A 20,396-nucleotide genomic window follows, 5' to 3' on the forward strand; every position below is an offset into this window, starting at 1 on the left:
TTTGCTTGATTATTTTAATTTGCTTTAAAAGAAACAAGTGCAAAATAAAATAAAAAAAGATTTACAGTTATTACAAGTGTTTTGAACAACGTTGTTTAGTTACATATTTGCTAAAGAAACCTTCCATCTTTGATCCTCTTTTTGATTTCATGTTTTGTCTTCTCCATGGAGTAACCCTTGAGTAATTTGAACAGACTCCTTAAATATCTAATATTTTAGGAAAGGAATCTGAGATATTAACATGGACAATAATTATCAGTGTTAAATAAAAATATACAATTAAGTAAAAGGAATGCAGGCCAGTTGGGGAAACTTTCATTCTGTTGGATTCTGAATGACAATCAGGAAATAGTCCTTATCTGCAAAAATACAAAGAATTATGTTTCAATATTTGGTTATTACTGTTAACTCATAATAACTCTTTTATGTCATGTTACACTATTTCAATTGTAGAGAGATATTATGAGCCTTCCTGGCATTATCAGTTACAAAGAAATTTGGTTAGTGGCACATGCTGAAAAGGACTTCTTTATGAGGTTTTGTTATGGTACACATAGTCCTTTTACGACTGTAATGGAGCCTGCCTATCATGGTCATAAGTGGCGACAGTTGATTTTATGACCTGTTTTATGAAGGTCATTGACAGTAGTGGGTTTCAATTTAGTTTGCTACCAATTCGTTCGTGCGCAGAAGTGTCCGGGCGGGTGGGCGGAGCCTCCCGCCACTGCCGCTACTAGTTTGGCAAATCCAGGGCGAACCGGTAGCAACCCACCACTGGTCATTGAGCAAATATGGCAGTGGTGAAGTGAATGCTATGGTCATTAAGCGAATAATGGTTCACAATGAGTGCAGATTTGCTAAAAACCGGAAATGTCAATTTTCAGCAAAACTTTCGTAAAACGCTGTCACGTGACTGCAGGATGCTGAAAAGAATCATGAATGCAGCCAGGTCAGTCATGCCTGAAGGTCAGTCATGGGACTTATAAGGGGAGAGACAATTGGAACTTTGAATCCAAGATGGATCCATCGTAACTTTGAATGGTCACTGGTTGTAATTTGGGAACTACCTGTACTAGTTGGAAAAAACAGTACTGGACAAAGCAGATTATAAATACATACACATTCCTCACGTGATTTCCTTTTTGGAAGCACGGTTATACAGAATACAGAAAGGGAATATGACATAGTAACCCAAAGAAATAAAGGCACAAGAAAAGGCTGAACATAAAGAAACATGTGAGGTCAATAAACTACATAAAAAATTCACTCAAATATTACAAACATTAGAGTTGTTAGACCTGATCTGACCAACAGCCATATACTGCAACGTTGGTTCTTAAAATGAAGCAATAGACTTGATTGATATCTAGAAAGATCATTTAGAACAGCAGCCGCCAACCTTTCTGGCTTTGAGGACTGGTGGTAGGGGGGGAGGGGATGGTTCTGTACAAGCGCGCACACAGCTCCATTTGCACAAGCAGTGGGCACACGAGCCGATTGCTCATGTAAATGGAGGTGCATGTGTGTGCGCTCACCTGCTGCATGTGCAAGTGGAGCTGCACACATGTGCACACTCACCCACCACTTCTGCAGAAGGTCTATGATAATTTACCATGGCTAACTCTCCATGACCAACTTGCCACAGGACAACTTGCTGCAGGACAAGAGTTACACTTAATATCAAAGAAATGGTGGATTCGAATCATTGAAGAAATGATGCAAAAGGAGGAACAGAATAAAATGTGAATGGCAATAATTAAAATATTTTTTAATTTATTTTAAATAATGAAATAGAATTGCTACATTGCCTCACAGCGAGTTGTCCTATGGCAAGTTGGCCATGGAGAGTTGGCTCACTAATTGGCCATGATGAGTTGGCTGCAACAAGTTGGCCATGGTGAGTTGCTGTAGCAAATTGTCCCATTCCCTTCCGTGGACCAGTTCTGAATGGACCACAGACCTGGGGTTGAGGACCCCTGATTTAGAACCCATTCTTACCTGAATCTTTTAAAGAAAAACTGTGGTACAGACATAGATTGCCTATTTCTGTTACATTTGGAGACAACTCTACCAGAGGCTCCAAAAGAACTCCCTCCCCCCCTTTTAATTTTACCTGGTGCAACCATGATCTCATTTTTCTTGGAGCGAATCCGCAGGAATGTAAGATCGTTCTGGGGATCAATGTCTCTGACAGTGCCCCTTGCCTTCATTATTAAGTTATGCATTAAGCCTGCATACTGTACTGTGGAGGAGTTGTCCATGGTGCTTTTGATGGGGATACCTGTGGAGTGCAAAAGGATTCTCTGGATAAATTATTTAAGACATTACTTGATCAGAAAATCTTAAGATCTCCATTTTTTACTGAACAGTTTTGATATAAAATCCTGTTACTTCATGCGACAGTTTTATCTCAACAATGTGGAATTTGCACAGAACTCCTGTTCATTGTTTTTCTTATACATTCCTCTGCTACTATTCTGAGATTCTTTGTGACCTCTCAAAAGTATCATAAGCCTGATGGTTGGGTGATTTTCACTGAATGAACATTCCTGGGAAAAGGAACAACTGGTGTTGCATTTCCTCCATGTCCACACTATCAGCTTGACTGTGGCAACAGATTTATAGTCCCTTCCAGCCTAATGAACAGCAACCTTTTATCTGAGGTTTAGAAAGATCTTTTTTAATTGATGCATGATTCACTTCAATCATCCTGTGTCATGAAGAGTAGAGCCAAAGGTGGTGACCCAGGTGTGTTTTAAAATTTGGTTAATTAGATTTGCAGGCTGCCCAACTCCCAGATGACTCTTTGCAGCTTAGCATCCAAGGATGTAAGACATGATACAGTGCACTGTTTTAGTACCATTTATTTAATCAGAATCTCTTTCTATGTTAGTAAGATTTAGATCACTGTTACAGAACTAATGGGATGGTTTTTACTTTGGTTGCCGATTTGTTTTCTTAACTTCCATTCAGCACCCAGAAATCTGAGGTTGAGATCAGTAGCCATAAAAGTTGAAATAAACAGATAAACACACACGCCTGTTTTACAAATATTATAGTGTTCTAAAATTAGCAGTCAACAGTCCTTTTGCACACATTGACTAACATAGCTCAATGTAGATTGAATTTTTGTATGGAGATGTTCTTTCTTTCAGGCTCAACTCAATCTATCCTTTAAAAAAAGTTAAAGGCAGAACAAAATTACACTATGTTATACAAGTTCTGTTTGAAAAAAATAAGAAATAATACCTTGAATTTCTAAAATAAGCTTTTAAGTTAAGTTGTTTAAAATTCCAATCTACTTTGCTTGTTGCTGTTATAAAAGAAGTGGCACATAGCAAGCACATATGTAGATCATTCATTTCAGATTCAGTATCCATCTCTTTAGTAAAGATGGATTGATACAATTGCCTTATTATACTAAGAAGAGTCAACCCATATATTACAATCCAGACTTATCACAGAGATCCAGACCTATCCAGACTTATCACAGAGGGAGAAGGGATGTTTAACTCTTTTCCCAAAGGTAGGTAAATTGAGGACCCATTTGTGGGGGCAATAAGCTGACTTTGTATAAATATACAAAGGATGAAGGCTATTGCTGAGCACATTGTAAGCCGCCCTGAGTCTCCGGAGAAGGGCGGCATATAAATCAAATTTTAAAAAAAAAATTGGAAATGCTCCTACAAGCTCCATAACAACAACATATAGCCATACATGCGTTTATAATTGGGCTGAGATAGGGCTGGAGCAAGATATTATACAGTGAAGGAAATTTACTGTTATGCATCCTGTGCTAGGCACTCTATCTTTATTTTATTTTATTTTTTTGCTTGGAATTGAAGTTACAGTAATTTAGGGAGTAATTTAGGGAGTTACAGTAATTTAGGGAGTTATTTAATGGATCTACGGTTTTACTGTCAGTCATTATATTACACACTATAAATCCAAGACAGCAAAATCTTAGTAGAATTTTATAAAAGACAAGGCCTTTAGAGGAAGGGTTCTAGAATTAAGAATCCACCTTACAAAGTTCTACAAACGACATACACATGAATAGCTTCTTGGCTATTTTGAAAAGTTCATGAAGAGCTAGATGTTCCAGATTCCTATATATTTCTGGCTTAATAAATATTTATTAAGCAAATCTATTGGGCAGCCTATCTTAATCAAATAATTTATTTGGTTTATATGCTCTTGAATTAACAGCAGCCTATCTTATTTTACAGTTTTTATAGTTATTTTATATTGTGCTACTTTCATAGCTTGGATTTGTACGCTCCACTGCTACTTTATAACTGTACTGAGGCGGCTCTGTTTCAAAAGACTTCAATAAATGTTTTAAAATAAATTTAAATCAGAAAGTTTATTACAATTTCTACAAGAAGATACTAAATTAATGCACACTAATAATCAGAGATAGCACAATTTCAAAATATTGTCAAGGCTTTTGATACAATGGGATTCACTTCCTCCCTAATAGCCATGTAATTTCAGCCTTGGTTTCATAATGCATGTCTGAGTCTTAATCCCAAACTACACTGCATATGTGCTACCAAAGGGCAGATCCAATTCCTATCAATTTAGCAGTCACAGTACCTTCTGAATTCACAACAATGATCCCTTGGACTCCCTTTTGACTCTGGATTCGCTTCAATGTTTCCTCTACCTCAGCCTGGGAGGGGGAAAAAAATTAACAGCTTGAAATATGCAATTTTGTTTCTGGATCACACTCTGTGCTAAGGTATCTAGAATCGGAAGGAGCATAAAAGGATTCAAAGAGATACTTCTTAAATACTAAGCCAAAGGCACAGCTATTTTGGGAACAGCCGTATCAAAGCCTACTTTTCTTAAACCCATAATTTTCCTGCTATCATTTAGAAATAAGCCTTGGAAGCCAGACATTTGTTTCCTGTAATTTTCTAGTAGGTTTTTTTTTTTATTGCACTCAAAGCTTCACACCACATAGGATATATATAGTGGTAAAATCTTGCTTGCTCAGTTTCCCTCTCATAATATAAAAGTCTTTTCACACACAATCTTCTATATGGGGATAATTTCTATCTGAGAAAGGATTTGCAGGATTCATCTTTGAAAAGGCAATGCAAATATTTAAATGCTGATTTGAACACATAATTGCAAAGTCAGCATCTGGAGCATCATGGCTTTAGTGGCAATGAGATGCTGACACAGATGAAACAAAAACCTTTAGCCAGATAAAATTATACTTAGGAGACAGTAGTAGAGACTATATATATCAGGGGTTCCCAACTTGGCAGCTTTAAGACTTGTGGACTTCAACTCCCAGAATTCTCCAGCCAGCATAGCTTCTGAACTTCAAGAAAGCAAATTTAGATTCAGAGCAAATAATTCCCCAAAAGATTAGAGGTAAACAAGGTAAACAAGAATTTATTTTAAAAAAAGAAAATAACAACATGATTGCCCACAATTTCAATGAAGTAAAAAGGAAGAAGCAACTCATGTTCATGTGACTATAAAAAATGACTTGGGGAAGATTTGAAAACCAAAAGGGACATACATAAGAAGTGGAAAGAAAGAAGGAAGGCCATGAGGAAAAAGTAGCTCAAAATTAAAAAAAAAAAAAGTATCTGGAAAGCAAAAGAGTAAGCTAAGGTTTGCAATGGATGCCAAGAACATTTTTTAAAAAGACATCTTCAGAAATGTTCAAAGGACAGACCAGTTGCTATATCATATGCACTTGAAAAAGCAGAATATATATAGTACTTTGAAAACGAACTCATTTTAAATAAGAAATCGTGCAGCTAAAGACAGTGCTTGTTAATACATTGTAAGATTCCTGTTTCTGTTTTCTACTTCAGGCTATGACGTAGTGATGAATCAAGCATAAAACTGAGTTTAACTTGCACCAGGACAGAGAGATAAAGAGAAGCAAATCTGCTAGACTGGGACTCTGCATGCACAGAAATTTAGGTCATCTTGAATATATATATAAGGATATATATGTGTCTTTATATATACATACATACATACATACATACATACATACATACATATATATATACATATACATATACATATATATATATATATATATATATATATATATATATATATATATGGATATATATACATATATGGATATATATATAAGGGCAACTGAAATCTGTGGAAAAATGTTACAGGAAACATATCCTTCTTCTAAAAAGAATACTTCATTTCAACCAGACAATCAAACCATTACATAAGTAGAATGTGAAGCTGTTTTTTAATTGTGCCATTACTCTGCCTAATTCATGGAATTTTACTTCCTGTAGCTAATACTATTTTCCATTAGAATCTGTTAGAACAACTTTTTTTCTTTCCAAAAATAAATGATTAAATAATGGAAGCCAGAATAGTGCCATGATCACTTTCTAATTAGTAATAGTGTGAGGATTTGTTTCCTTGGAAACACTATTCTATAGATATTGAGCATAATTCATTCTCACTGAAATCTTTTGAGTTTTGGTTCTCTCAAAGAAATCTTTGAAGAGAGCTACTTCTGAAAACATGATATCCTCAACTATGTCCATGAGTTCCTTATTTTTGAATCCAATATTAGCAATATTGATATAATAACAAGAGTCAACATATTGTACTGGTTTTAAGACAAAGTAACAAAGCAACCATTGTCGGAGAACTGTATATAGATCTGATTGCTTTTCAGCAACATTGCTAGAAAAGATCACAACACTGATCATAGGGCTGGTTTGTTGAGACAAGTTTGGAACATAAGTTATAGTTGCTGCGTTAACAGAACACATGTAAGGTTTAAATGAACAGTCCATATTATGACTTAGCATAATGGCCAGGTTCACAGGACACAATAACACAACAGCTGGACTCGTCCAACTATCCCCAACCACACTTTATCCCCAACCACACTTTATATTGGCACAATCACAAGATTCAGCTGTCAAGTAATGGTGATCACTGTCAAGTGATCAAGCTGTCAAGTAAAGGTGATCACTGCATATTACACAGGGTACCTACATGACGGCTCTTTCGGGACACAATGCATCACGAACTAGCCAGTCACATCTCAGTTTCCTCGGGTGCTGTGCAAAACCAGCCTTAGTGCTCAATTTACAGCGTAAAACCGGAAAACAGGGTTGAGAAAAATCATAGTTAACTTAAATTTATTGGGTTAAGCAAGCCAGAAGTGAAAAGGCCAGCTAAAAGGCATATTTCAGAAGACATGAAAGCGATTGTATCCTGTGCAAAGCAATGACAAGACACGCCTCGCCTCATCCCACCAGACTCTGGGCTGAGGAATCGAGAAGCGAAGGGGGACACCTGCATCCCACGGGGGTGGGGGTGGGGATCCTCAGCCTTCCTTTGGTCATCCCATCGCATTCCGGAAAGGCTCCGCCCGAGTCTCGATCAACAACCAATCCGTCACTCCATCCCTACTCAGAATTTTAAAGGGCGAAGCAAAGGCGGTGAACAGCACCGACGCACCGACCGCCCCCGCCCTCCCTTACCATGTTGCAGGAGAGAAAGCAACTCGGGGCTTTCTCTTAAGCCAAGGATCGCCAGCTGATTCCGCAGCCGAGCCCCCGAAAGCCTGCGCGCCTGCGCGCCATTCTCAGGCTATTTTAGGGCTGAGACCTAATTCAGCCAATCGTCGCAGGCGGGAGGCGGGTTCTGAAGGGTAGGGATCAAGAATAATTTCCTCGCCCACCCCTTGTAGCGAGAGGTTCACAAAGGGAGGGGTTAGGGGCCGTCGTTTGAAACGCACGCCGCAAAGATAGAATTGAAGGTTAGTTAGGCGTGCTTGTTGTTAAACAGGACAAAGCCTGGTATAAAAGAAGGATACAGCAAAATGATAAATGCAGAATAAAGAGATGTATTTTTCCCGGTTTTTCCCGAATGCCATCATTCTGCTAAACAATTAATTCCCTCAACACTGTCAAACTATTTACTAAGTCTGCGCTACTATTAATCTTCTCATCGTTCCTATCACCCATCTCCTTCCGCTAGACTGTATGACTGTAACTTTGTTGCTTGTATCCTTATGATTTATATTGACTGTTTCCTAATATGATTCGATTGCTTATTTGTATCCCATGACTATCATTAGGTGTTGTACCTTACGATTCTTGATGAATGTATCTTTTCTTTTATGTACACCGAGAGCGTATGCACCAAGACAAATTCCTTGTAGGTCCAATCACACTTGGCCAATAAAATTCTATTCTATTCTATTAATGGAGTTTTGAAATCAGAGCCAGGAAGTGCCAGCTTCAATGTCTCGGGAGTGAAGCTGAAGGGCTTTGGGGCAGAATGGCTTGTTGGGTTGAGAAATACGAGGACGCTGCTCCGTCAGTCAAGGGAAACATATACTGTGGGATCCAATCTGAGTCGATCACCGAGACCAGAGGTTTATTCTTCCAAGCTTTTGGACCGGAGCTGGAGCCCATCCTAAGGGAATGTGACAACTTTTAAGATGTATGGACTTCAAATCCCAGAATTCCACAGCCGGTAGAGTTGAAGTTCACGTTCTTAAAGTTACCAATTTGAAAACCGCTGGGGGGGGGGGGGAATGAGAAGATATGCATTACTGGAGATTGTTCTGTGGAAGTGTCCTTTTGCCCTCTATGGATTCAAGCAGAGACAAATGCTCCAGTTTTCATGACAGATGCTTTATAAATGATGGGAATCCCAGTGAGCCTTTAAAAAAAAAAATGCTTCAACTTCAAATCTTCATACTATGACAGAATCCTCACTGAATGAAAAACAGGGTTCTGTGAAATCCAGTAGTCTATTCCTATAATGATCAACTAGTGCCTGTAAAAAGCAGATTAGTAGCATAAAAGTACCTTCTGTTTTTGTTTGCCAACTCACATACACAATATGTAATCATGATAGATGCTGATAGATGCTAGTAATCTATGTTTTAAGTGTTTAAAATCTTTTAATATGTACAGGCTAGTAGCCATCATATCCAATAGCTCCTTAGTTCAGCAGCAGCTATAGACTTAGTGAAGTAGTTCTCTATCTATTCAGAACTTCCCATCTATAGAATTATAGTTGGAAGGATCTATCTCAATGCAGAATCCACTACAGCATCTGTAATACACAGAACATAGAATAGGACCTTGAAGGTCTTCTAGTCCAACCCTCTGCTCAAGCAGAACTTATACCATTCAACAAATGGCTGTCCAGTCTCTTCCTGAAACCCGCCAGTGATAAGAGCAACTACAACTTCCAGAGGTAAATTGTTCCGTTGATTAATCTCTCAGGAAATTTCTCTATAGTTCTAGTTTGGACCTCTCTTTAATGATCTTCTACTCATTACTTCTTGTCCTGCACTTGGGTGTTTGGAGAGTAGGTCGACTCCTTTCATATGACTGCCCCTTATGTACTGGGAAGATCACTCCTAGCCCTTCTCTTTGTTAAGACTAGGCATACCTAGTTCCCTTAATCATTTATCATAAACCATATGGTTTAGCTTCCAGACCCCTTATCTTTGTTGCTCTTCTCTACACTCTATGGTCTCAACAACTTTTTTTCTATCATGGTGACCAGAACTGGATGCAGTATTCCAAGTACGGCCTTGCCAGTGCAGTATAAAAGTGGTATTATCACTTGTGATCTTTAAACTAACTCTGTTGATGCAACCTAAGACTGCATTAGCTTTTTTGACAGCTCCAGCAAACTGCTGGTTCATACTTAAATGGTAGTCTACAAGGACACTTTGATCCCTCTCACAAATTGCTACTGTTGCCAGATACCACCTATTCTATATTTTCTTGAAGATCTCTGGTGAAGAACTCACAGCTTCATGTCTCCTGTCACTCATCTTTTACATATACTGAATATGCACAGATCCTTTAACCACTCCTTTTAGTATTTGGTTTCCAGCACTCTCCTGAATGTACTCATTTGTCACTTTTTGAACAGTAGAGAAATTTTCGGGAGAAAGTCACAACATGCAAGAAATGTGACCATAAACTTTTTAAAACCTTTATAGAAGTTTAACTTCTTGAGCAATTTTCATTGTTACAATTACCTGAGTATCTGAATGTATACTTTGACAACAATTTAACAATGGGCTTTTTACAATCCAGTGCTTCTGATCTCTCTTGTGATTCTGGGAAAGAAATGTGCGACAGTTTCCTCTCACAATAAGAGCTGAAGATACTAAATGGATTAAATTTAATCTTCAACTTCAGTTTGAATTCTGGTGGAGAATGTGTTAATGTGATCTGGTAAACATCACAATGAACATAATTGATGAAATTTCACCCAGTAAAAATTGGAAATATACATTTCATGTATCCTGTCATGACCTTTCATTAAGGCCTAAAGAATATTCAGACTGAAATATATATAATAGAAATTAATTTTTACAACTAATGTTTCTGGAGATATTGCTATGTTCTGGTATTCATGTGGAAGAACTGTTTACTGCTGTCCACATATACTTTTGAATTTATGATGAACAAATCCTACTCTTTGCAGAAAAAAATATTGCAACAGTTCAAGCCATTCCACCCAGCAACGGTACCAAACTTCCACATGCCTTCAGGTTCCCACAATGAAAAGAGATATAAATTGCTCAAATGACTTTTATTATTGCAACATAACAAGGCATAAGAACAAAATTTAGAAATTACAATGCAAAGGGACCTTAAAACTGACTTTTCATTCTGATTTTAGAAATATTGCTAACACAATGCTTACAATAAATGTTTTAACAAATACTTCATGGTCAAGACTCCGTTTGTTAAATATTCTTGGTTTGACTGTTTAAAATACTTTTTTTGTGCTTGGGATATCCAGCCCCCACTTCCCCTGTAATGCAGCAGTAAAGACAAACAAAAAGCTATTTAAATTAAAAGTTTGATAAGCTACACTTTTCCAGACTGCAAAAATATATACAAGCATTTGCTTTTTCCTGAACTAATCATCTGAGCCATAAAAATATTAAATAGCCATGCCCTATAGAACTAGGGCCTCAGCTATTTTAATTAGAGCTATTCTTTATTTTAAAAATATAGGGCAGAAAGCCTTTTGTATATTTATACATTAACAATATTTCTAGGTCACTAGATGAATAATGTAACATTGTGTAGAGCATCAACTATATTCCATACTTATTTGTTACCTCAATTTTATTTCTGAATTGTAAATGTTCAATAATTAAATGTTATTAAAACAAATAAGCAGAGAATTCTAAGGCTTTTTCTCCTCCAAAATCTAGATTTTTAATATATACTTCAGATATTCTGGTAAGTGCCACAGACAGATCTCTCTCCAGAATCAATATATGACCTTCTCCATCCAAGAAGTAGATCATTTGTGTAAGAAAAAATTCTGTGTACATTCCTTTAAATGTACACTGAAGGGGAGGAAAATTACATTATTTTCATAATTCTCAGAAACAAAAATGGAAGAACAATGGGCTATTTATATTGTTTCAAAGGAGAATTCTAAAAAAAGTCAGTTATAAAAATGGTTAAGCCCATAAGCGTTCAATAGCCCTGAATTAATTCATTCTTAGAGTCTGGATGGGTAGATATGTAACACTTGTCTTACTGGCCAATTGGTTTGATCTTTGACTATGCTAGCTAGTTCTCAAAGGATTCTGCTCTTCTCACGCAGTAGGACAATACAAGTATGTAACTATCAACATGCATTACTGATTTCTGAAAATGTCACCACCTCTTCTACTGAGTTCCGGAGCAGCATGCAGAACACAGAATTTTAACAACTTGGAGGAAAAGATGCAAGGTAGCAAAACTGGGCAAAAGAACTAAGTGCTTTTGTTAAAAACTTGGGAGTATAGTTTAACTACTATTGTCAGCTTTAATGGACATTATAAAAATATAATAATTGAAATTGAAATTAGATTTAAAACCAAGTGCTGTCTAAGTTGTTAATAAGAGCTGATCAACAGTCTAAATCATAACAACACATACTTTCCACCCTCTAAAAAAAGTTAATGAATTATTTAAAATAGTATCGGAAGTATGCAGGAATGTAATTTTTGTGCCTCAGTTTCTTACCAACAGAATTCTATGCCTGTTTATTCAGAAGTAAGTTTCACTCTGTTCAATAAGATTTAGTTACAAATACACATGCATAGGATTGCATGTTCAGATATATTCATGAGGCAGTTTTGTTGCAATGGTTAGACCACTACTGGGAAATAGGAAGCAATGCTCCCGCATCTAGAGATGATCTAGAATTGACAGTTAATGGCCATTTGTATAGTTTTAAACTCAAGCTACAAAGAGGACTGGAAATAATTTCCAGTTGTTTCCACCTGAAAGAATTATCTTTCAAATTTACTATTAAAGTACCATCATCAAAACTAAGTACACACTTAGCTGAAAATGGGTTAAAATTCCTGCAAATTTGAAGAGGCACCTTCAGATGGAGGAATAACCTGAGGAATGAGATCATAGTGGTAAAAATAAATAAAAGTGCTATGCTATGGATACGTGCATTAAGGTCTACATATCCCTTTACTCTGTTTGAACAGAGATGGCTTTGGGATATGTTTTGGGAGAGTGGAAACAGTCAAGCCTCAAGTGGGTAAAGAACACATAATGCAAGCCATGGAAATGCGTTTAGCACCCCCAGAGTCTGAATGCAAGCAAGTGCTGTTAGAAAAAGCCTGCTGCAATGCTACAGCTACGAGTGGACTTCCCAGTTCTTCAGCAGCAATACTTTGCTACTAAAACAGGAAGAGAAAGGAGTTATTTTAGAAAAAGAAAAGAGAAGAAAGGAAAGAAAAGAGAAAAAAGAAAAGAGAAAAGAGAAAAGAAAATGCACTCCAGTTAATGAACATGATGCAAGACATAGCTCCAGAAGTATAACAACCTCTGGTCAAGGAAGATTTCATTTATAGTTTATCATTTTGGATTTCTGTAACGGACTTGGAAGAAATCTAAAAATAGAAGGATAAAATGACAGAGCAACATTCATTTACTTACATACTAACATTTGTTTAAATAAATGAAGATCAAGTCCTGTTTACAGTAAGAAGTGCAACTAGCAGAGGCAGTGAAGAACTCACACCCTATATGAATTTATGTTCTTCTGATCCAAATTCCACAAAAAGTTACTCTTGTCCAAATCCTTCCGTTTCTTCAATTGCAAATAATAACTTTTCCTTTAGCTGTTCATAACTCTTGTATGGTGGCAAATCCAAGCGATTGAAACTGAAAAGAAGCAGCAAGCATAATAACACTGAACTTTTGAACAAAATGATGCAGAAGAAAAATAAAAGCATCCAACTCTACAAATGATTTTCTCTGCCTTGATGTTGAGTTACAGCAACACACTCTGGAGAATAATATGCATTTTCAGATGTCTACATTGTGCATTAATTCACTTCAGTCTATTTCTTAACTATGTACCATATGAACTACCTATAATATAATTAACTTTTACAGAATATTTGAGATTTGAATGATACCATGATATGCTATGTAAAACAGATCTGCTTCTGAGTAGACGAGAGGGAAAGTCTTAGTGTAATTATCTAACAACTTTTACATCCCTATTTCTAAAAGAAAAAAATATATTGTGGGCCAGTACCACAATGGCATTCAACTTTCTGTATGATTTTAAAACATTTTAGCTATTTATTTACAAAAAATATAAAAGTAGCCCTAATTGTTACAGAATGAACAATAACCTAAATCATCTTATTACTTACCATGTATGGCTTCTAGGCAACCAGTTTTCTTTACCAACTTTTTCAATGCAGAATTTTTGAGGTCCATTACTCCCTAAAATATATATATATATATATTTTAAAAAATTAAGGTATGAGATAAATTAAGTTGTATTAAGTAAATACAGTGAAAATCAAACCTGCTGAGGAGCAGATATTTTTGTTAAGAAGTAAGTAGTAAGATCTTTTGTGTTTGTGTCACTATTACGGTAAGTTGTAGTCATATTAATTTCTGATAAATAGCAGTGCCATCAGGGACAATGTATTAAAAACAACGCCATGTAAAGTTCTTCCATTTGTGTTGACTTGCATAGCACCTGAAATTCATTTCCGGTTCCACAAAACCAAGGAGTCTTGGTGATGGTGACCCATATCTACCAGCATGCAGTTCAACTACTGTAACACACATTATCTAAAGATGACTCAGAAGCTGCAACTGGTAAGAATGCAACAGGCAGACTATTGGTAGTCAAGCCTACCACTGAAGTGTATCTTCAAACTTGAATTTAGGGACTGCTTCTCCAAAATGTTTTTGCTCATTTTTATCAGATCATCAAGTGAATGCCTGTTCAAGGTCCTCAAGAAGTAGAAACATTGGGGATCACAGGCAGGCCTTCTTTGTGATAGTGCCATTTTTTTTGAACATCAGCCCCTCCCCACAAGATGAACTTGAGTTTTTTTAAAGTTTTCTCCCTCCTAATCAAAGTGACTTATTCTAAGTTTCTTTCTCATGTTTTTCCTCCGTGTTTGGACTATGAAATAACTTCTTAAAGTCCCTTTTGGCTTTTTCATACCAAGGCCACGTCCTTCACATATGGAGTTCGCTTAATTGTAACTTTGCATACTGTGCCTGCATGAGAGTACCAGATCTCTCATACAAAGACTTTGCAGAAGTTTGTTTGTAAAGAACAAAGGTAGAACATACCTTCTTCTGAAGTCTAACTGAGGTGGAAAAATATATCATTAGGCTAGCTAACCAAATATTATTTTGAGTTGCATAAGGAAATAGTTTATCATTAGTTATGATAAAAGTCAGTTTAATTATAAAATAATATGGGCCATAAAATGTGCAACAGTTGGGATTCAGAAACAATTTTGGATGCTTTAATAAGCCACAGACAGATGTTGCATTCATGTTTCTGGATTTTTAGAAGCACTGCACAGCCACAATAGATCAGCAGAATCTTCTAACATTTCTAAAGTGATTCATTCTGCACCATAAATGACCATACCTATAATAGTGCAGAGGTATGTACTTGAAGGAAGTATGTTTCTTCAAAATGCTGAAGAAATGGGATTTGATTCAGAGTTATTTTACTGCCAACAGGGAGTGAAATGATGCAAAGATACAGAATAAGGCAGTGTATCTATTTTTTACTATTCCTATTTCTTCTACAATACTCAGCATTATGTTCTAGAGAAATCCCAACCTTTCTTTTGCAATAACACAAGAGGAAGAGACAGAAATTATCTATAAGCTGCCAGAATTATCAAGGCGTAAAAATAACCATCCTTAGAATCAATCCTTAAGAAGCTCAAGTAAGATAAAAATACTTTCCCCATTAAAGTAAGATATGCCATTGTTCAACAATATTGTGAAACCTACCTTTTGAAGATGTGCACAATATTCTTGCCATAACCCATTCTTTGCATAGAATGATATGCATTTTAGATGTTTTGCCCTGGACAGAATCCAGAATGTGGTTTATATATATATTAAAAAATACTTCGTGTTCTATTTTAGCTGGAGGTTGCTTTTTGCGAATGGAGTATCCAATTTCTGTCTGGGCCAGATGGGTGGTTTTATAAAGATTTGTGTGGGGAAGCTGAACTTCATATGTATGAATTAATGTGTGTAGCTTCCTTAATGTGGGATTGATAATTTGCCCAATTGACAGACTACAGATACTCAAATGCACCAGCCTTGTAATCAGTCAGGCTATTTCTCAAAACAGATCTAGCACTCTTCTGAAACAGGGCTAAATTTGTGTATAAAAATAGCCTGGTTGATAATACAAGCAGTTGTTGCTGTGGCAGGCAGCTGTCCAGTCTCATCTACGGCCCAAGCCAAAATGACCATGGAGGGAAGTTCCCACTGACAAGACAGCATGTTAGCTACTGTTTAAAGTGGCCAATAAATACAGAAAACTTATTGCTCTAATTTAATAGTCATCTGGATAGCTGCAAAGAAGATTGTTCCAAGGCTGAATCCCACTGTTTTATATAGTCAGAATATCCACAATTGTTTCAGGGTTTGGTTTATCTGAACCCAGAATCATTTTGGATTTTATTTTATCCTTCTTGTGGCCAATATGAAACAGAATTTTCAGTATGCAATATTTGAATTGAAGCAAAACATTTTTCACTTCATTCACACCTCTATTATCCATGTGCAATGTATCCTACTTTAAAATTGGTTATATTTGGAAACTCATTTCTTGTCAAAGATAATTAGTTAAGCTATTATCTGTGAAAAGGAAAAGGCTGGTAAACAGATGTTAACCTTTCCAAATTCATGTATGAATGCCCAATGACTTGAGTTTATGCCCAAACAATATCAAACCATGCTAATCCAGCTCACATAATTGTGCTTACCCATGAGGTCAGAAAATCCTCCAACTGGCAATCGGCATGTTCCAGTAACAAACTGTAGTAATCTCATTCTCTTCTCATTATCTATTTCTTTTACAAACTGAAATAAAATAGATCATTTAAAACAATTTGCGGTATCTGCTGCCAATTCACAAAGTGTTCACAGCCATAGCTGAATATATCAAAATAACTCTTAAATCAATAATTATTTTTAATACATTTGCAGCCTTTTTACAAGCTGAAATGTTTACATGGAAATATTAAATATTTATATAATTTCATTATGGTCTAAAATTTGAGACCCAATTAGGAGTAGCACTTAAAGGCACTGGGCTAAAAACTAGGAGTCCGTGAGTTCTAGTTCTGCCCTAGGAATGAAGCCAGCTGGGTGACTTTGGGCCAGTCATTCTCACTTAGCGTTAAGAAGGCAGCAGTGGTAAACCACTTCTCAAAAATACTGCAAGGACTTATGTATGTAATTGTCAGAAATCAAGACTGATGCAAAAAGGTATAAAAATCCAATTTTTTAGAAAAAGAAAATACTGTATTTTTAGTTAGATAAAAATGATGCATCTGTCAACTATTAACAACTAATGCACATTCAAAAAGAGATAAAATGTACACAATAAATTTTCACCTTGGTATTTTAGCTTGTTTGTAATGGAACATTATGAAAAGAAACAGCAAAATTATTAGACCCCAAGACAATTTACTGAAATATTTGCCTGAATAAATACATTACCTGATGTTCAGACAACAAATATAATCTTAAATTTATGACATAATAAAAGAATATTAAAAAGTATTCTTGTTTCAAAAGACAAACTTGGCTTCATATCTGGAAATAGTGAAGACAATTAATTTAACTTAAGAGGAATATTATTTAAACATTTGAAGTGGATTTTACTTCCTCAGTTTAATCATCAGTAAAATTACCACGTGAAAAACTGAGTTCTAGTCCCGCCTTAGGAATGAACACCTCATAGGGTTATTGGGAAAATAGGAAGAGGAGGAAGTATTAGGAATATCTACCACCATGAGTGATTTACAAAAATAATAAAGCAGGATAGAGATGATAGATAGATAGATGGATGGATGGATGGATGGATGGATGGATGTAGTTAGCTCAGGGGCGTCAAACATCGTCACGGCAGAGTCATGTGATATATCAGGACTTCCCCCCCCTTCGCTAAACTGGGTGTGGCCAGCGTGTGAGGCAGCCAGCCTGTGGGCCAGGAGTTTGACAGCCCTGAGTTAGATGATAGATAGATAGATAGACAGACAGACAGACAGATAAATAATGTTATTTAAGTGTTACAAACCTGCCAAAACCACACTATTTGTTTGCTTGTCCTGGTATAATGCCGGTAGATTGTATGTCTTTGCCAATCAGTCAGGTCAATTTCTTGCATTCCACATAAAAGCACCTGGGGGGGAGGGGAGGGAAGAGGTTGGAGAAACAACACAAGTGAAGGCCTGATTAATATACAGTATTTATTTGCCATGATTTGCAATGCAAGGGAAGCCATGGTGAAGTACTGAATACAACTCTTCGCAAATAAAAAAAGGCTGCAAAACGAAGGGTTTTGTGCTGTTTATCAAATCTTATACAATTTATTTCCAGCTCTGCTGCAGTTCATTCCAAGTGACTTTTAATATTAATCGTAACTTAAAATGGGGAAGGTCCGGATAGCTTAGACTTAGACGCAAGGCAAATTTCTCAATGATGACGATTTCTGCATTGCCCTGTCTCAGTTTAACTCAGTCTTTTCCTTTTCCCTCTAACTGTCAGCTAATAAAGGTCTATCCAATTTGCTATTACAGTACTTAAATTGCAAACATGCAAAAACCCCCAAAACACCTTCTACCTTAATGGCTTTTCAGACACTCTATTTATTTAGGAAAGTACCAGGCAGCCAGCCATACAATACAAAATGAAACAATGGATGTGAGGAGGAAATCAGAAGAAACTTTTGAAGGCTATTTTTACACTGTATAGCTGGTAAACAGGGGAGATTGTATCCTTTTCAAGGATGCTGGATTAGCTTCCAACTGCTTTTGACAGATGGGAGAGTAAAAGGGATGGCAGTGTGGAAGTGTCCTAAAATTAATCTGCAGCTTGCCTGGTTAAAATTGACATGTTACTAATTGCAATAGTGATCCAAAACTCTCCCCATTCCAGCAGTAACATGGGAAACTAAAACTTTTGCTAAAATTTGGTAGCGCAGAGATTAAGGTACAGTAGCCTTTAACAGTAACTGTCCAGAGTCACTTTGGATAGTGAGATGGGTGGCATATAAATTTAATAAATAAATAAACCGTCCCTCAAGTTATCAGTCCCGGTTTTTGTCTAAATTGCAGGTTTACAGGTCTACCTCCAGCTCTTTGGCATCAAAGTACTGTAAGTACTGCTGTGATAGAATCTCATTGAATCCTTCAAAGAAAGCTTGCGTCTGCTCTTCTACACCCCGGGAAAGCCTCCATTCTGCTACCAGCCTTGAAAAGAAAATGTACACTCATGTGACAACAGCCAATGCACCTTGATTCAGATGAATTATAATATTAATTAAATGATGAACAATTGTAGGAATTTGAAGTCATTCACAGTTTGAAAAGATAGCACACAAGAACAAAGGAATATAGAATCTTGCAGAACATGTAGCTGAAGTGTTACCACCATGGCAAAAGAACATTATTAACTTCCAGCCTTGTGCGCTTCAACCAGGACAGATAGTCTGTAATATTCAATTACTGTATACAGTTCTAGTGAACTGCAATTTGGACAAGGAATTTTTTCTGGGATTATGGAAAAGATTAAGGCACACATGGGCAAACTGTATTACATACGTGGCCCTTGGACACATATTGAAATGTAATCCAAAAATGCAGGGAATGTGTCTCATTTTCTCTCATATATTAGCTCATCAGGGCTGTGAAACAAGAGTTGGAAACTTGTGGTGCTCTAGAAATAGTCAATTACAGTTCCACAATCCCAGATAGCATGGCCAATAGTAATGGTTGATGGAAGTTGTAGTTTAAAGACAGACGTTCCCCATAGCAACTCTGCAGAATAGCATGAAAGAGAAAAATGAAATTGATGAAAAAAATATCGTCCCCTCCAGCAGTACTTCTACTCTGTCCAAGTTGTATGCATAAATGAAAAGAGACTTAATCAGAGAATAGCAACTTGAATCCAATAAAAATTATGGTTAAAAATACTTAAAAATAATTTTGAACTTACTTAATATATTCTTCTTTGTTTTCTTCAGTAACAAGGACGTTGCTACCATTGGGTTTCAAGTCATGGCTCTTTATTTCACCTAGAATTTCTTTATCAACTGAGAAATACATTTCTAGGCCGCATTCTTCAATATTGTTTTCCCTACAAAATCAATACCATGTGGTGTGATTAATTACTAAAATATTTTTTTACAATGGATACTCTGACAATAAACATATCATGCTTAGGACTAAAATTCATAGCTTTAAATTCAGCAATCTTTTTCTGAAGCTGTGAGTCATGCTTCCTTTTTATATTATTCGCTGAAGATTACCAGTGAAATGAGACTGGCACAATGCACAACAATTAATGTAGTCAACATTTTGACGATATTAAGTTTAAAAAAATACAAACTAGTTGTGTTGAGCCCAATGGAGAGTCAATGCATCTAACCCCTACATCTTTCAAAATATGAAACAACATGCCAATGAAAATCAATTATACATTTTGATGTTGGCATAGAGCCCCCCTTCCCACCAAAGAATGTTGAGGGTTTATTTGGCACAGAGTGGCGTATCCTGTTTTATCACAACTTATCGCCTGATTTAAAATCTACAGGCTATCAAAATTAGAAGTATCAGTCTAAATATCTGAACTTCATGAAATATTATTGGCCTTTCGGAGGATCCCAAAGACACGGTTCTATTATCAGGCCTGGGAATCCTATGGAGGTATGTAGCTAGTGAGCCACCTAGAGTCACACATGAGATGGGTGGCTACATAAATTGAATAAACGAATTAAATATTTCTATTAAAATATACATTCAAATGTGAATAGCAGAACAAGTTTTTGGTAAGTGTTAAATATTT

General features: G+C 36.4%; 2 protein-coding genes across 6 annotated transcripts in view; both read right to left on the bottom strand.

Moving 5' to 3' along the window:
* Window positions 1-7,661, bottom strand: DYNLRB1 (dynein light chain roadblock-type 1). Of its 2 annotated transcripts, none has more exons than XM_034414024.2 (4): window positions 7,506-7,661; window positions 4,600-4,675; window positions 2,114-2,281; window positions 1-359 (listed from the first exon to the last, which is right to left on the bottom strand). In XM_034414024.2, the coding sequence occupies exons 1-4, from the start codon at window positions 7,506-7,508 to the stop codon at window positions 316-318; spliced, it is 291 nt and encodes a 96-aa protein (XP_034269915.1). In that variant the 5' UTR covers window positions 7,509-7,661; the 3' UTR covers window positions 1-315. The 2 variants fall into 2 exon arrangements, with proteins under 2 accessions (XP_034269915.1, XP_034269914.1); XM_034414023.3 differs by lacking the exon at window positions 7,506-7,661 and adding an exon at window positions 7,318-7,453.
* Window positions 7,662-10,581: 2,920 nt separating this feature from the next.
* Window positions 10,582-20,396, bottom strand: part of ITCH (itchy E3 ubiquitin protein ligase) — a 49,256-nt gene continuing 39,441 nt past the window's right edge. For all 4 annotated transcript variants that reach the window (XM_034414025.3, XM_087889223.1, XM_034414027.3 and 1 more), the window contains exons 19-24: window positions 19,548-19,688; window positions 18,682-18,802; window positions 17,629-17,733; window positions 16,310-16,406; window positions 13,697-13,769; window positions 10,582-13,196 (exon numbers count right to left, since the gene is read on the bottom strand). In XM_034414025.3, coding sequence (XP_034269916.1) covers window positions 13,097-13,196; window positions 13,697-13,769; window positions 16,310-16,406; window positions 17,629-17,733; window positions 18,682-18,802; window positions 19,548-19,688 — 637 coding nt within the window. In that variant the 3' untranslated portion in view covers window positions 10,582-13,096. The remainder of the gene's footprint in view (window positions 13,197-13,696; window positions 13,770-16,309; window positions 16,407-17,628; window positions 17,734-18,681; window positions 18,803-19,547; window positions 19,689-20,396) is intronic.

Source organism: Pantherophis guttatus, chromosome 3, assembly GCF_059756535.1.
Source record: "Pantherophis guttatus breed Tessera chromosome 3, ASM5975653v1, whole genome shotgun sequence".
NCBI lineage: Eukaryota > Metazoa > Chordata > Lepidosauria > Squamata > Colubridae > Pantherophis > Pantherophis guttatus.

What these genes read in the sequence shown, in the direction of transcription:
- DYNLRB1 (XM_034414023.3), bottom strand. Translation starts at nt 7,377, where the DNA reads ATGCGATGGGATGACCAAAGGAAGGCTGAGGATCCCCACCCCCACCCC. An exon ending in CCCACCCCCGTGGGATGCAG is followed by an intron (nt 4,676 to 7,317) that starts GTGTCCCCCTTC and finishes TCCCCCTCCCAG; the next exon opens with GCTGAGGTAGAGGAAACATT. An exon ending in TGAGATCATGGTTGCACCAG is followed by an intron (nt 360 to 2,113) that starts GTAAAATTAAAA and finishes GTATTTTTGCAG; the next exon opens with ATAAGGACTATTTCCTGATT.